This window comes from Neomonachus schauinslandi, chromosome 4 (genome assembly GCF_002201575.2).
Source record: "Neomonachus schauinslandi chromosome 4, ASM220157v2, whole genome shotgun sequence".
NCBI lineage: Eukaryota > Metazoa > Chordata > Mammalia > Carnivora > Phocidae > Neomonachus > Neomonachus schauinslandi.
This window is the reverse complement of record NC_058406.1, coordinates 33,555,435-33,570,274: the sequence shown is the minus strand read 5'-3', so window position 1 is coordinate 33,570,274 and position 14,840 is coordinate 33,555,435. Positions and strand designations below refer to the sequence as shown.

The window sequence follows — 14,840 nt, the reverse complement described above, 5'->3', positions numbered from 1 at the left end:
TTTCTTCGCGCTTTAATTCCCCATCTTTCAAATGAAGATGGCAATTCCTATGCTGCAGAGTCGTTAGGAAGATGAAAAGGTAATGTACATAGAGATCTGGAGATAAAGTAAGTAGATCAGTGCAGCCACAGTGGAGAGCATCTTAATAACATTAAGCAAAGACGTAGATGTGCGTACACTAAGATCGTTCAACTCTCTTCTTAGGAAGACAGCATCTGAATGCTCACACATTTGTTTAAGGAGACAAGAAGGTTTGCTGCGGACCTGTCTGTAATAGTAAATGTTAGAAGCAAACTAAATGTTTGCCAAAGGAAAACAGATTAAATGTGGTACATGGAATACTACACAGCAGTAAAAACAAATAAAGAAGCGACCTTGGGCTATGTGTACTGATACAGATAAACCTGAAAAGCAGAAGCAAAAAAATTAATCTGAAAAGTACACACACACACAAAATATTATTTGTAAAATGTAAAAACATGCAAAAACAATACATTTTAGATGGATATATAAATATGTCACAGAAATAGATACACAGGCATTGGAACAATAACCCTAAAACCAGACTAATGGTCTCCTGGAGAAGGAGGGGAATAGAACGGGAAGGGCTACACATAGCTTTAACTGTATTTCATGTTTTATTCCTTAAGCTGGGTACACAGTACACGGTGCTCACTGTACTAGTCTTCATTCTTTTTTATATGCCTGAAGTATTCCATGTAAAGAAAGAATGCCTCCCAACTTAAAAATAACAGCCCCATTATTTTTTTTAAAAGACAGGGTGGACAACACTGTCAGATGCAGCCAAGAGGTCAAGTTGGGGACTGAAACAGACCCTTTGGATTTCATGGGGGCACTGAGCAGTGTCACTCGGATGGTGGAAGGAAGAGAGTGCTCAGGACTAAATGGTGAGAAAGAGGAGGCAGCAGGCACAGCGAATCTTCCCAGGAGATGAAGGAGAATGGGTAAGGAAGAGATCTTTAAGGAGGGTTCTATACTCAGTGCTTTCAGGCATCCCTTCTGCAGGGCTTCAGAGAAGGCCACAGACCTCCTCCTTTTCCCACCTCCCATTTCACCTCTAAGAAAAAGCATATTGCTACCCATTGGCCAAAGTCAAGGCTTTGGCTTGGGTTTTTGTTTTCTAGGAGGGGACGTTAGGAGAAAGGGTATAAACTAGCAGGTGCTCTCTTCTTGCTAGCCAATGGGCTGTGTACCAGCCTTTCCAGGTCTTTGTAGCTTAGTAGAATCAGAGTCTTGAGCAAGGATTTAGGAGAAGAGTAGGCTGCTTAGCTACCTGCACCCAGTAAAAAGGAGTTCTTCACATGGTTCAGCCCTACCCACTGGATTTGTCTTTGGGGATCTGAGGTCAAAACTCCCATTCCAAAGAGTCCTTTTGCCGGTCCCTGTTTTCTTTTCAGGGAGGGATGGACTAACTGAGTGGAGGATTCATGTATTTTTTAGTCCCCTGGCCAAATGATATCACACCTTCAACAGTGATCTTACTTAATTCTGACCACAACCTAATACAATGGTAGTATTTTTCTCCATCTAACTGATGAAGAAACTAAAGCACAGATAGGTTAAGTAACTTGTCCAAGGTCACAGCTAGTAAAGAAGTAGTATTGATCTGATCCTTCAATGTCTGACCCTAAAAGCCCAAACTCTACAATGCCATGAAACAGTGCAGGCACTTGACAAGGCAACAGAACTGTTAAACTGTCAGGGGTGGGAAAGTCTTAAGTCAGGAGGGAGCTGCATGAGCAAGGTCCCTAAGGCAATGGAAGGGGACAGTTCTGAGGGCACAGGGGACAGGTAAGCCTTGGACAGGGTAAGAAAGGACTGGAGAGACCAGGGTAGTAAGGAGGGGATGATGGAGGAGGCTGGGGTCTTTGTCGGGGATGGCCTCTGTCTTCTCAGGGATTTCCCTCTCATATCTGGTCCTCCGGCACGGATGTCCCTGGCATCCTGTCCTGTGATCTCACTGTGCTCTTACCTTGTCAGAGCCCTTACTGCCCTGCACTCTAAGTACCTGGGTCTCCACTAGACTGGAGCTTTTTTAAGGAGCAGGACTGTACTGTCCACTGAACTGCTGTATGCCTGACCCTGGCCAAGTGGTGGGTTCTGAGTAAACAAATAGTCCATTGAAGTCGGAAGAAAGAAAGGAAGGGGAAGAGGGAGGGAGAGGAGTGGATCCCCAGCATGGGGACTTCTGAGTGTACAGCCCTGTCCTGAGTGCAGGGAGACAGGCTGAGGGATCCCATGTTAATATAGAGTGAGCCAGGGCTCCCAACCTACCTTGACCTTTGATCCCAAAAGGCGGCACAAATTCCCGAATCCTAGCCCACTTGCGGAAAGAGTCATCCAGGAACATGGGTGCTGGCTTGGAGAACCTGGAATACAACAGGGCTGTTGAGGATTCCCAAAGGCAACAAGCAGGAGTACAGGTTGGCTCTTCAGCACATCTGTCAGGGCAGTGGATCTGCCAGAAGCACCTTCCCACTCCAGCACCCTCCCTGCCCCTGGTCAGGGGGGAGCTGCTGTGTGGCATCTGACACAGCTTGTCTACTGGAGCCTGAGTTTGAAGGGGCAGGTCTGGCCAGTCCCCACACGGCCGGCTACAGGGGTGGAGAGGCAAGACCGCTCGGCCAGGATGGAGGTGCAGCACGGCAAGCTCTCTGGCAGGCGACCCAGGCACGCGCCTACACTGTCCCTGCAGTCTGGGAACACGGAGGTGACATACTGACCAGGTGAGCAGAAAGAGACCCAAAGACAGCTAGTGCCCGGAGCATTCTGGGAGGTGGACCACCCAGGGTGAGGAGGAAGAATTCTCGATGAGAGGGAGAACAGCCACAGGAGGCAGGGCTGAAGGGAGGCCTCCCACAGGTAGGAGCCTGGCAGAGACAAGGATGGAGGGAACCCCAAGCTCCTCAGGAGGTGGGGGAGGGGCACATGCAGAAGAGGAGGGGGTAATTTTGGCCTGGAGGAAAGATGGGAGGGAAAGGGGGAGAAAAGGAAGGGCGGGATGATGCTGAGTTGAGAAGGGAAAAGAAAGTTTTACTTGCCAGGGTGCAGGCTGTGGGTGGTGGGGACAAAGTCAGTAGGGATTGAGATGGCAATGAGGGGAGAACGACGGGAAAAACCAAGCTCTTCAGGGATGCATGGAACCTAGCACCGGATTTTGAGACCTTTCTCGGGGCACCTGGTGGCCCAGAACACGGCCAGCACCTGATCGTCTACTGTGTGTTGATTCTTGAAGCGGGGCCTGCTTGGGGTCTTGCTGGCCAAGAATGAAGATGTGGAGGAGGCCTAGGCCTTGGCTCCATCCCTGTGTTTCTAACTCAACCTGAATCAGTCCCTGAAAACCTGAAGACTGGAGGAGAGGCCGTATAAGCCCAGGAGCTAGAACTTAGCCCTCTGAATATACTCCAACTTAAGCAAACCTTTCTCACTTCCATCCTCACTAACCATCATGATCACCCTACCCAGGAGGAATACTATCAATAATCACTTGGAGGCCTAATATTATTAGAGATTCTGAAGTGAACTTGAAAGAGGCAGAAAACTTGCCATCCTGCCCCACCCCCCTCAAGCCCCATTACTCATGGCTAGGAAGAAGTCGTCAACACTTGATAGCACAGAAAGGCCATTCCCTGCAGAGCAGCTTTCCTTTGGACTTCTGAGTTAGCACGCTTCCCTTCTGTGTACAGGGGGCATGCATGTTTCTCATACCTGGCAGATCAAATCGAGTACATTAATATATCTGATGTTCTCCCAGAGGCACTGAGGGTCCTGGCCACAGCCTATGTGTAACAGCAAAGAAAACAAGGTCCCTGGATAAGCCCGCACCAAGAACCTCTCCTCCTGCATCGGGACTGAGCTTATAAAATGTTTGCAAAGTTTCTCAATCAGGCTTGGACAGGATTTTGTCTGCTTCCCAATAGGTACTGGCTGTCATATGCTAATAAAATCTCCTAAGATCTTGCCAAACGTTCTCAACATATTTTTTTTCCTTTTCCTCTCCTTTTCCCTGTGTTATTCAGCTGATTAGAAAGTTATGTTAATTTTTACTTTTTAAAAAAAGCCTTATTTATGGTTTAGCTTGTAATAAGTGTTAATTTTGGGGAAAAAATACTGATGGATGGACACACAAACACAAATAAATAAAAAATACCCATAATCCTAAAACACAAAGGCAACTAACCTTTTGGTATATATCTGTACTGAGCTCCGTAGACTCTTTTTTCACTTTATAATAATGAAAACATCACTATGCAAATGGATGCAACTTTCTCTCAGTACACAAAGACAGGATCAAACAAAAACAGTAAGCTGCTGGTAACGTGACCCAACTTGACTCCCAACAATCAAATGTACATGGATACACGAGTGAAAATATGACCCCAAAAAATATCAGTTCCAATATTAGTGTTACAGTCTTGAGTGTCTGTGTTCCCTCAAATTCGTATGTTGAGATTTCATCCCCACTGTGATGGTGTGCGGAGGTAGGGGCCTTTGGGGAGGTAATCAGGTCATGAGAGTAGAGCCTTCATGAGTGGGACTGGTGCCCTTCTAAAAAGAGGCCAGAGGGGCGCCTGGGTGGCTCAGTCAGTTAAGCGTCTGCCTTCGGCTCAGGTCATGATCCCAGGGTCCTGGGATTGAGCCCCACATCAGGCTCCTTGCTTAGCAGGAATCCTGCTTCTCCCTCTCATACTCCCCCTGCTTGTGTTCCCTCTCTCACTGTCTCTCTCTGCCAAATAAATAAATAAAATCTTTAAAAATAAATAAAAATAAAAAATAAAAATAGGCCAGAGAGCTAACTAGCTCTCTTTCCACCATATACGGATACAAGGAGGAGCCGGCCATCTGAACCTGAAGATGGCTCTCACCAGAACCTGACCATGATGGTGTTGTGATCTCAGACTTCAGCCTCCAGAACTATAAGAAACACATTTCTGTTGTTGAGAAGCCACCCAGCTTATGGTAGTCTGTTAAAGAAGCTAGAGCTGATGAAGACCATAAGTAATGAACAAAAATAATTCATGGGAGAGATCCTGGCAAAAAGCACGACATGGGTCTGATAAGCATTTCTTAAAACTCTTTGCTGCTAGTGTAGAACCTATTTATTTCTTATTTTTATTATCTGTTTTTCCTCGTTCTTTTATTGGGTCTTCATGTTTTAGCTGCTCATTTTGCAGCCCCTCTTTATTTCTTGACAGATGGAGCCAGCCTCCTCAAACATTTCTTTCTCCTAGTTGGGTGCACCTTTGTGCAAAGGGTACTCTTTTTTCCCGCCAGGTAGGGATATATTTTTAAAACTCTTTATTATGGGAGATTTCAAACATGCACAAAAGTTGAAAAACAAAACAGTGAAACTTCATGGACTTGTTACCCAGATCCAGTGATTTCAGCCATGGTCAATTTTGTTTCTCTTAGCCCCTCCCACTCTCTATATTATTTTGGAAACTCCCAGAAATCATGCCATTTTATCCATAAAATACTTTAGCATTAATTTCTATAAGGTAAGGCCACCTTAAAAACCATAACCACACCTAAACAACTCCTCTCAAAGCCATTATCACATCTAAAACACTAGCTATAATTTATTTTATTTTATTTTATTTTATTTTTTTAAAGATTTTATTTATTTATTTGACAGAGAGAGACACAGCGAGAGAGGGAACACAAGCAGGGGGAGTGGGAGAGGGAGAAGCAGGCTTCCCGCAGAGCAGGGAGTCTGATGCGGGGCTCGATCCCAGGACCCTGGGATCATGACCTGAGCCGAAGGCAGACGCTTAACGACTGAGCCACCCAGGCGCCCCTAGCTATAATTTCTTAATAGCAACAGTCAATTTCAGATTTCTCCTATTATCTCATTAATGTTTGCTGTTGTTGCTTACTTTAATAGTTGGTTATTTAGATCAGAATGTAAGCATGGTTCACACATTGAATTGGGCTGGTCTCTAGTCTCTTCTAAATCCATAGGTTTCTTCCTCTCTCTTCTTCTCCGTTTGGCCTTTTCCTCTTGGCTCCTGAATCCTTCTGACATACCCCAGTAATCTTAGAAAACAGCCTTGATGTCTAGTATTTAAAGATGTCCCACGTTCAGCCTGTACATTTCTTGCCTCCACCTGGAGTTGGTCATCTTCCAAACAGCCCTGGTTCCTTTTCATTGGAAATGGTATTTAGAGACCACCATCTTGATGGCTAGGTTGCTCATGTTGCTAGGGTTAGTCATTCTCCCCAGGCCTTTTCAGGGGGACAAAGCAGGAAATACTTTTTAAAGAGAAAATACATCATGCATTTATACTAGTATTCCCAATCCAAATTCAGGATGACAAGATTTATACTTTCTTTCTCTTGTTCCATAGCTTCACTAAGATACAATTCACATATCATAAAAGTCATCTATGTAAGCTTCCTTCATTTTATATTTGTATCTCTTTTCAATTAAGTAGACATTCTTGTTTATAGTGATATTAACACAATTGCTTATTTGCTTTATCTTAATACATACACACATACAGGTACATGTAGAAAATATAATAGTTTCAGAATAACATTACTAACACTATCATTACTAAAACCAATTTAAAATTTCTTTATAGTTCTTTCTGCCTTCAGGTATACCAGACTAGAGAAGTACAGACAAATGATTTTGCTTCTGCCACTTGAAATAATTCTGCGGAGTTTAATCCATCAATGATACCTAGTTAAGTTCATTTGTTTCATGTTGCTTTTGCTTTTTAGGGGTTGCTTATACTTCATTTTAATTTAATTTTGTTTTATGATGATATAAAACTTTACACAATGCCAAAACTAAACTCACAAAACAAGATATATTCAGAGGAGTCTAACATTTATCTCTGTGTCTGACCCCTGTTGCTTCTATTCCCATAGAGTATTTTTATTATTAAATTCATTTTATTTTATTCATACTAGTATTATTCCTATAACGAATTCATTTTTATTCTATCCTTCTTTTGTTATTTTTGATGTGAGCAAATACATAATACATACGTGTGTGTGCAGTGTTTATTTCTTTATTCAATAAAAAGATAGCATATTAAACACACTGTTTTGCCTACTGAGTTTTGTTTTTGTTTTTTTTCCCACCTACAATATATTGTGGTGATCACTCCACAGTAGTATATGGAATTATATACTTGATAGTATTATTCAGTCAGTCCCCTGGGCTGTTGCAGTCTTTTGTAAAGTAGCTTCTCCCAACAGCAGTTACCATGAATGACTTCATGTGTATGTCTTTTCTCTTCGCCAGTATATCTTTGGAATGGATTCCTTGAAGTGGATTGGTTGGGTCAAAGGGAGAATGCATATAAGTAATTCTGCTCCAAATTGCCAAATTACCCTCCATGGGGATTGTGCTATCGTAGTACCCACCAGCGATGTTTGAGAACATGCTGTCAAACATTTCAGTTCTGCCAGTCTGACAGGAGAGAGATAGTATCTGTGTTGTTTTATTATAAGTGAAATTGCACATTGTTATATATATACAAAGGGGTCATCTGCACTTCTTTTTCTGTTACCTTTGTTCCTATCTTTTGCCCATTTTTCTACAGGGTTATCGGTCTCTTTCTTCTTTTTCTCCCAGCTTTTTTTGACACATAATTGACATCAAAGTTATGTCACTGTGGAAGATGTACAGCATGTTGATTTGATACACTTCTACAGTGCATTATGATCACACCTTAGCTAACAATCTTCTTTTTTTTGAAGCTCTACATATATTAAATATGTAAACCTTCCGAGACGCAATTACAAATCTCTCTCCTAGTTTGTTTATTTATTTATTTATTTATTTAAAGATTTTATTTATTTATTTGAGAGAGAGAGAATGAGAGACAGAGAGCATGAGAGGCAGGAGGGTCAGAGGGAGAAGCACACTCCCAGCCGAGCAGGGAGCCCGATGCGGGACTCGATCCCGGGACTCCAGGATCATGACCTGGGCCGAAGGTAGTCGCTTAACCAACTGAGCCACCCAGGCACCCTAGTTTGTTTATTTATTTAACATCTACTTGGCTTATGGTGTTTTCTTTCTTTCTTTTTCCTCCGTCATTTTTTGCCATAGATTTTTTAAGAACGTAGTCAAATTTATCAACCTTTTAACCTTATTGTTTCTGGATTCTGAGTCTTAGTTAGAAAAGTTCTCTTCATTCCCAAGTTACATCTCTTTCCGGGCTAGAATCCCATCCATCTCTTACTTCTTTCTTGCCAAGACCCCGTACCTCCAGTTCCACTGTCCTTCTGTCCCACCCATTAGGCAAAACTCACTCAGAGACTAATCTAATCCTACCTGTATACTTCATACTTTAAGCGCTGCTAGAACACACACATACCCTCCCCCCCCCGCCACACTCACACGAGCTGTTGCCAGTATAAATTCATGGGCTTGAACCTTAGTTGGACCCTCTACTTTGCTCAGTGGCTCTTCCAAACCTTCTCCAAGCTCCACAAACGCTCTGTCCTTTCCAACTTGCTCTAAACAAATTACCTCTTCTCTCACTTCATGGCCCTAACCAGGATGCTGCTCAGATAGGAACTCGTTCAGCTCCTTGCTTCCTTACCCCCCGCCCAGGCCCACCCAAGCTGATCTCTCCAGCATGCTATGGTTCCCTTTTCTGTTTGGTTCCCCCAAACATAAATCAAGCTCAGGTCTCTCTTATGTGAAAACAAACACAAACCCAGCCAATAAACTTTCCTGATCACGTACCCCTTTAGCTACCCATCTCTCTCTCTCTATCCCTTTGTGGCAAAACGTCTAGAAACAGCAACGGATATGCTGTCTCAACTCCCTCACCTCCCAGTCACTCCTCAACCTAATGTCATTGGGATTCACTCTTCTGAGACTACTGTTACGTCCCACCAACGGTGCACTATTTGTAGCCCCCCGAACATACTGGGCTGCACACACTTACATGGGCGGTGTCGCTGCCCAAAATGTACCCCCCCACAGGCACACACTCCATTCCCGGATCCCCTTGTCTCTCTCTGCCAGGAAAATCCCTGTTTCCACTGCACAGCCTTCCCCAATGCCCCCAGCTGGGCTTGTCCTCTTCCTGCAGTGTTTCCACTGTACTTTGCTCAGCCCCCACGAAGTGGCTCAGTGCCCGCAGAGGCCTTGGAAGCAGAGCCAGGGGCCATAAACAACAGGAAATGGGGTGGGGTGATGGTAGCCGTGATGTCTGTATGTGTGTTTGTGGTAATTCTGCAGGTGGCCTGGGCAGAGCCTCTTGGTACACAGGGAAGAGAACCAGGGACTTCTGTCCAGAGACCAGTGTGCCAGTTTGGGGGCCTGGCCAGGGCGGAGGTGGCCTCCGACGTGTGGAATGACTGGTCAGACTGGCGGGGGTGTGGGACGCCTGACCTGCTTGCCCTGGCCTGGGGGGTAGCAGGGGAGGGTGCGGCAGGCTCAGGCGGACGGGCCCCAGCCTGCCAGCCCAGGGCTCCAGCACGCGAGGCAGCTTTAGGATCAGGTTGCAATAGGGTGTGTGAGTGCGTGAGAAGGAACCCGGGAAGGAGAGGGAAGTCGCACTGGAACCTGTCCCTCTTTTCTCCTGAGATCCCAGAGCTCAGTAGTGGGGAGACTTGTGACTCTAGGAGGGCACGTGATGAGGGCGGGTCTGACCCCTCTGCCTCTCATAGCAAGGCTCTGACCCCAGGGCCCACAGGCTGCCCTGTCCACAGACTGCCCAGCTAGGAAGGGCAACCCAGGACCCTCTGAAGGTATCTTTCAGCTCATTTAATGCCCAGTGGTGTGACTGAGGTGCAGTATAGATGGTGAATGTCCCCAACAACCTCAACCACTACTGAAGGTCCAGCACTTTAGCCGGTATCCAGGGACCAGCAGGAGAGGTTGACTGGGTCTTCTCAGGGTGTGGGGAGTTCTTTTTTTTTTCCTAGGCAAAGAACTTTATTAACTTGTTTCCAACTTTATTCCCAGGCTTCTTCAGCTTAATTAGCTGCAAAGAATGAATTGTGTATAAGCAAAACCTGAAAAGAGCTGCAGTGTCCAAGGGGCTTGGGCTTAAAAATATTAGAGATCTAGATTTTACCAGATCCATGAACAAAATTTTAAAAAGCAGTCATAATATAAAATAGCAGCTCCCAGTAACTTCTTCAAGTTTTATCTTCTTCAGAAGTTGACTCAGTTCAGTTTGCTTCATTCTTGGAAGCTTCATCAAAATTCTCCACAAGATCTGGAACTTCATCATCATTCTCTCTGGTAGCAAGTGGTGCTTTTCCATCCATAGCTTGTGTGGGCAGAGCTTCAGCCAGTCTTCTTCAACTAGTCAGACTGTCTGCACCAAGTTGGTTTAAGATCCTGGGTAGCATTTCTGTCAGCTGCTTTGTCTCAGCATGGCCTGTGATGGTGAAGGTTCGCTGCCAGCGACGCCTGAACTTTGGGGTTGTTAAAGTGGATCACTGTTCCTTGATTTGTGAACATATTCACTTCTTCAATACCAGAGATACTGTTTACCCCTAACTTCTTTAAGGAGAACTGAAGTTTTTTATCATCTGCTGTAGCTGTTCTATGAACCACCTTCTTCTTTCGGCGAGCAGTTCCTTTCCCACCAATGCGCACTTGTGCTTGCAGTTTGGCGAGTTTCTCCTGGTTCATGATAGTTTCTTTCATCTTGTTGGAGTGGAAATGGGACCGCGCAGGGGAATAGGGTTGGCGCTCAGGGGGTCTCGGGCAGACCAGCTGAGATTAGGTGCACACGCGCGGGGACGTAAGATGGCAGCTAGGGTGTGGGGAGTTCTTATATGTGAGCACCAGCAGACCCAGAGTAGGGTCTTCCTCCGAGTTCCCACCAACCCAACTGAAAAAGTGCCTCCAGATGGGGGTTTGCTATAGTAGGGTAACACACACCTTCAGCTGTCCATATGGGCCTCTTTAGCCTTCTAGTTACTCACCCTAATAATAAGTGTGAGCAGCTCAAGCACCCAGGGGACAAAGGGAAGGCAGAGCCCAGGAATGCGTCCTGAGGACCAGGGGCCATAACACATCAGTCTGTTAGATTCAGCCATAGGCCTTGGCCCCCCCAAAAGCGAGACTGTCATCCAGCAGAGTGAAAGCAAAACCCCACAGATCCACCATCCTCGAACCTGTTCTGGGAAGTGGTGAGCTGGACAAAGCAGAGCGACATGGGCTTTCTAGAATTTACCTGGTTTTGCTGGGGATCTTGCTACAGCAAGATGTATACCATAAATAGTATACATCCATGCTTATGGTATACATCCGTGCAGGAAAGATGAGCACTTCCCAAATGCCTTGTCAAACTGATGTCTGCTTGCGTTATTTCCCTTGCTGACCACCTGAATGGGTCCCCTGCGAGCGCAGCAGAGCAGGAGGAGAAAGGATGGTAAATCTACAGGGCAGGTGGACATTCGCCCAGGGAAAAGCGGCGCAGAGGTAGAGAACACAAACAGCGGGTAGCAACCAGCAAGTCCTTTTCCAAGCATCGGCACGAAGCTCTGGCCTCCATACCCTGCGTGGGACGAGACAGAGTGGAGAAAGCAGCCCCATCCAACAGCTACTTGCCTCCTCAGTGCCAGCCCCCGTGCTGAGTGCTGGCGGGGAACCTAAAGGAAAATTAACCCTGGTCCTTCCCTTCAGGAGGAAATAGCAGACACGGGTAAATAAATGATCATCAAATCCATCTGCACATCGTGTGTTCTGTAATAGGTAGGGGTACAAAGGTCTTAGACCAATTTAGGGGTCCAGGAGAATCTTCGTGAAGGAGATGACAACAAAACTGAGCTGAGCCTTGAAAGACAAGTAAATGACCTGGGGGAGAATGTCGGGAAGGGTGTTCTGGGAGAAAGGTAGTGGAGGCAAAGGCAAAGAGAGGAGAATATATTCCCATCAAGACAAGGTGAGGTATTGCTGAGGCCAGACAGTGAAGCAGCGCCCACCAGGGGCAGACGAGCTCAGCCTGGTCCCCCCTCCCAGTGAATCTGCCCTCTCGTCCCATCCAGGATATGGAGCCATGTGTGAGGAAGGAAGGAGTGGGCAAGGGCATTCCAACTGGTGTAAATAAAGCAGTTGAGGTGCAAACTCTGCATGGAGGGAAGAGGCCAGGACAGGGTGTGCATCAGCACCACCAGGGCTGGCCTGGTGCCCTGACGCTGTGTCAGGACCGATTTCAAGCCGGATCATCACTGGTCACTTCGGGCACTCAGTTCATGCTCTTTTCTGTTGGAATCCTGCAGTGGGTATCTGCATTCCTTCCACCTTCTTCTGTAAGCCCATCCTACCTGTCATTCCGTGCGGTCCTACTGAGCTGACCCCCACCACTGCAACTGTGCATGTCCCAGGCTGGCCAATCAGGGTACTTCACCCCTCAACCACAGTAATTGGCTCAACAATGGGCACCTGATCCAAGTGGGATGAATCAAATTCTTCTCTGAGGTCTAATATGGGGACACTGGGGGATAAGGGAGGCTCTCTTTTTCTCTGAGATAGTGAGTTGTTATGACCACGTAAGCCAAGAAGAGGGCTTGTACAGGGGAGCAGGGGTGGCTCAGTCAGTTAAGCGGCTGCCTTCGGCTCAGGTCATGATCCTGGGGTCCTGGGATCAAGTCCTGCGGCAGGCTCCTTGCTCAGTGGGGAGCCTGCTTTTCCCTCTCCCTCAGCCCCTCCCCCTATTCATGTGACCACTCTCTCTCTTTCTCTCTCTCTCTATCTTTCGGGTGCATGTGCGCACACACACTCTCTCAAATAAATAAATCTTCAAAATGCTTTTAAAAAAAAGAACAGGGCTTGTACAAACTGCAGCCCATAGGCCAGCTGCCTATTTCTATAAATAAAGTTTTATTAAAACACAGCCATGCTCATTCATTTACCTAATGTCTATGGCTGCTTTCATGCTTTGACAGCAGAGTCAAGCAGTTGCAGCAATAGTTTGTGGCCCGCAAAACCAAAATATCTACTAACTGGACCTTTAAGAAAAAATTGGCGGACCCCAGGCCTCGAGCTGCTGGAGCCATCTTCATGGCTACATAGAGAAAACAGTCTACGGAACAGGCAAACCGAGATGAACACAAAGTCAAAACACTGGGGAAGAGAGACTGCTTGGGTCCTATAATCAGGTGGGCCTGAAGATAGTTCAGCCCCCGAACTTAAGTTACATAAACCAATACATTTTCTTTGTGTTTGAATTAGTTTGATACGGGTTTCTACCAATAGCAGCTGCTAACTAGAGGATACATTTTAAGCTGTTTAGTCTGGTTTATGAAGGCCATGTGATCTGACTCCTGTCTACCTGCCTCAGACACCATCTCCTCTCCTCTCCCTTTCCCTAAGCGCTAGCCATTTCCAACTATTTAGAGTTTCTACAACCTGCCAGACTCTTTAATGCCTCCATGATTTTATACTCTATTCCCTTTGCCTGGAATTCTCTTCCCTTTCTCATTCACAGGCTCAGTTTCTGCTCATTTTTCAACTGGACTCCAGCATCTCTACCTTCTAAAAGGGAGAGTCCTCCCTGAGCCACACGGGGCTGATGGAGGCCCCTCTGGTCTCTACGGTTCTCTGTGTACTCTGTCCTCATGGCACTCACTGCACGCTAGTGTCATCGCCTGGTTCCCCAGCAGGCTGTGGGGCACCCTGAGCACACGGCCGAGCACACGGCCGAGCACACGGCCGAGCACATGGCCGAGCACACGGCAGGTGTTCAGCAAATGCCTGCTGGCTAGAAGTGGGAGGAGCAGCTCAGGTGGCAGACTCTACAGTGTAGATACTGCTGGGCCAGTCCAGGCCAAACTTCTGCTCTGCTGTGGAGGTCTGGGGGCTGCCTTCTTGGGGCTCCTCATGGACACTTGGATCTCCCTGCTTCCAGCGAGGTCTCTGTTGTTTCACAGCAAACCCCTCCCGAGTCTGAAATTCTACCAGCTACTGCCCCTCGGCCTGCCTAGGGACCGCGGCCACAGACAGCCTGGAGCCACATGCATGACATGTATGACAGGCAGGGAGGCCTATGCTGAAGGAGGAGAGGAAAGGCTGAGCCAGGGGCCCCCAAGGGGGCAGTGCCTGGGCTCCTGCTGACAGGGTTCCCACTGACTGTGCTGACAGCCTGTGCCTAGTGTGGACGAAGGAGGCACGGGCAGACAGGGGGAACTGTGAGCTGAGAAGCTGCTGAGAGGCAAGCACCCCTCCCCCTGTGAGAGCATGGATGATGGCCAGACTGTCCGCAGGGGCCATCTAACCAGAGTTCAAGTCCCATGTGTCCTTGGTGCCCACCATCCATCTCGCCAACATGTGCTAAGCCCTAGCTGATCCCAGCCCCTGCACTCGTCACTGGGAACATGACAATCCACAGCTCAGAGTCCCTACCTTTGCAGATGATGGGTAAAGCAGCCAAGTACAGACAGAGGCAGCATGAAATATCTGATAAAGGCCACCATAATCACTACAGTAATGACAGCAGTTCACAGTTAGAGCCCTTATTATGTTCCAGACACTGCTCTGAGTGCTCTGTGCACAGGACCTGATTTCATCCTCACAACAATCTCATGGATTGGCACTACTCGAGCCCGTATTTTCACTGATCACACTGCCTTTGGGAACACATGAAAGCCACTTGCCCTTTGAGTAGCACATTGTCGGGGATGGAGAGAGGACAGAGCTGGACTGCAGGGGTCGAGGAAGGAGAGAAGTATGAAAGTGTTCAGGAGAGCTCAGACAATTTCTACAGAAACTTGGTGGCGAAGGAGAGGATGGAATCCAGTGGTGGCTGCAGGCTCAAAGCTGGGAGCAGGCAATGAGCATGTTTGTATTTGGGCTGGAAGGAGACAAGCAGAAAGGGGGGCAAGAGAGGGGC

The 14,840-nt window shown here is 46.9% G+C and overlaps 1 protein-coding gene and 1 pseudogene across 12 annotated transcripts in view; both read right to left on the bottom strand.

Moving 5' to 3' along the window:
* ST3GAL3 (ST3 beta-galactoside alpha-2,3-sialyltransferase 3) overlaps nucleotides 1-14,840 on the bottom strand; it is a 160,085-nt gene that overhangs the window by 23,598 nt on the left and 121,647 nt on the right. For all 12 annotated transcript variants that reach the window (XM_021683814.2, XM_044913992.1, XM_044914000.1 and 9 more), the window contains one exon: nucleotides 2,296-2,390. In XM_021683814.2, coding sequence (XP_021539489.1) covers nucleotides 2,296-2,390 — 95 coding nt within the window. The remainder of the gene's footprint in view (nucleotides 1-2,295; nucleotides 2,391-14,840) is intronic.
* Nucleotides 10,168-10,655, bottom strand: LOC110574974 (annotated as a pseudogene).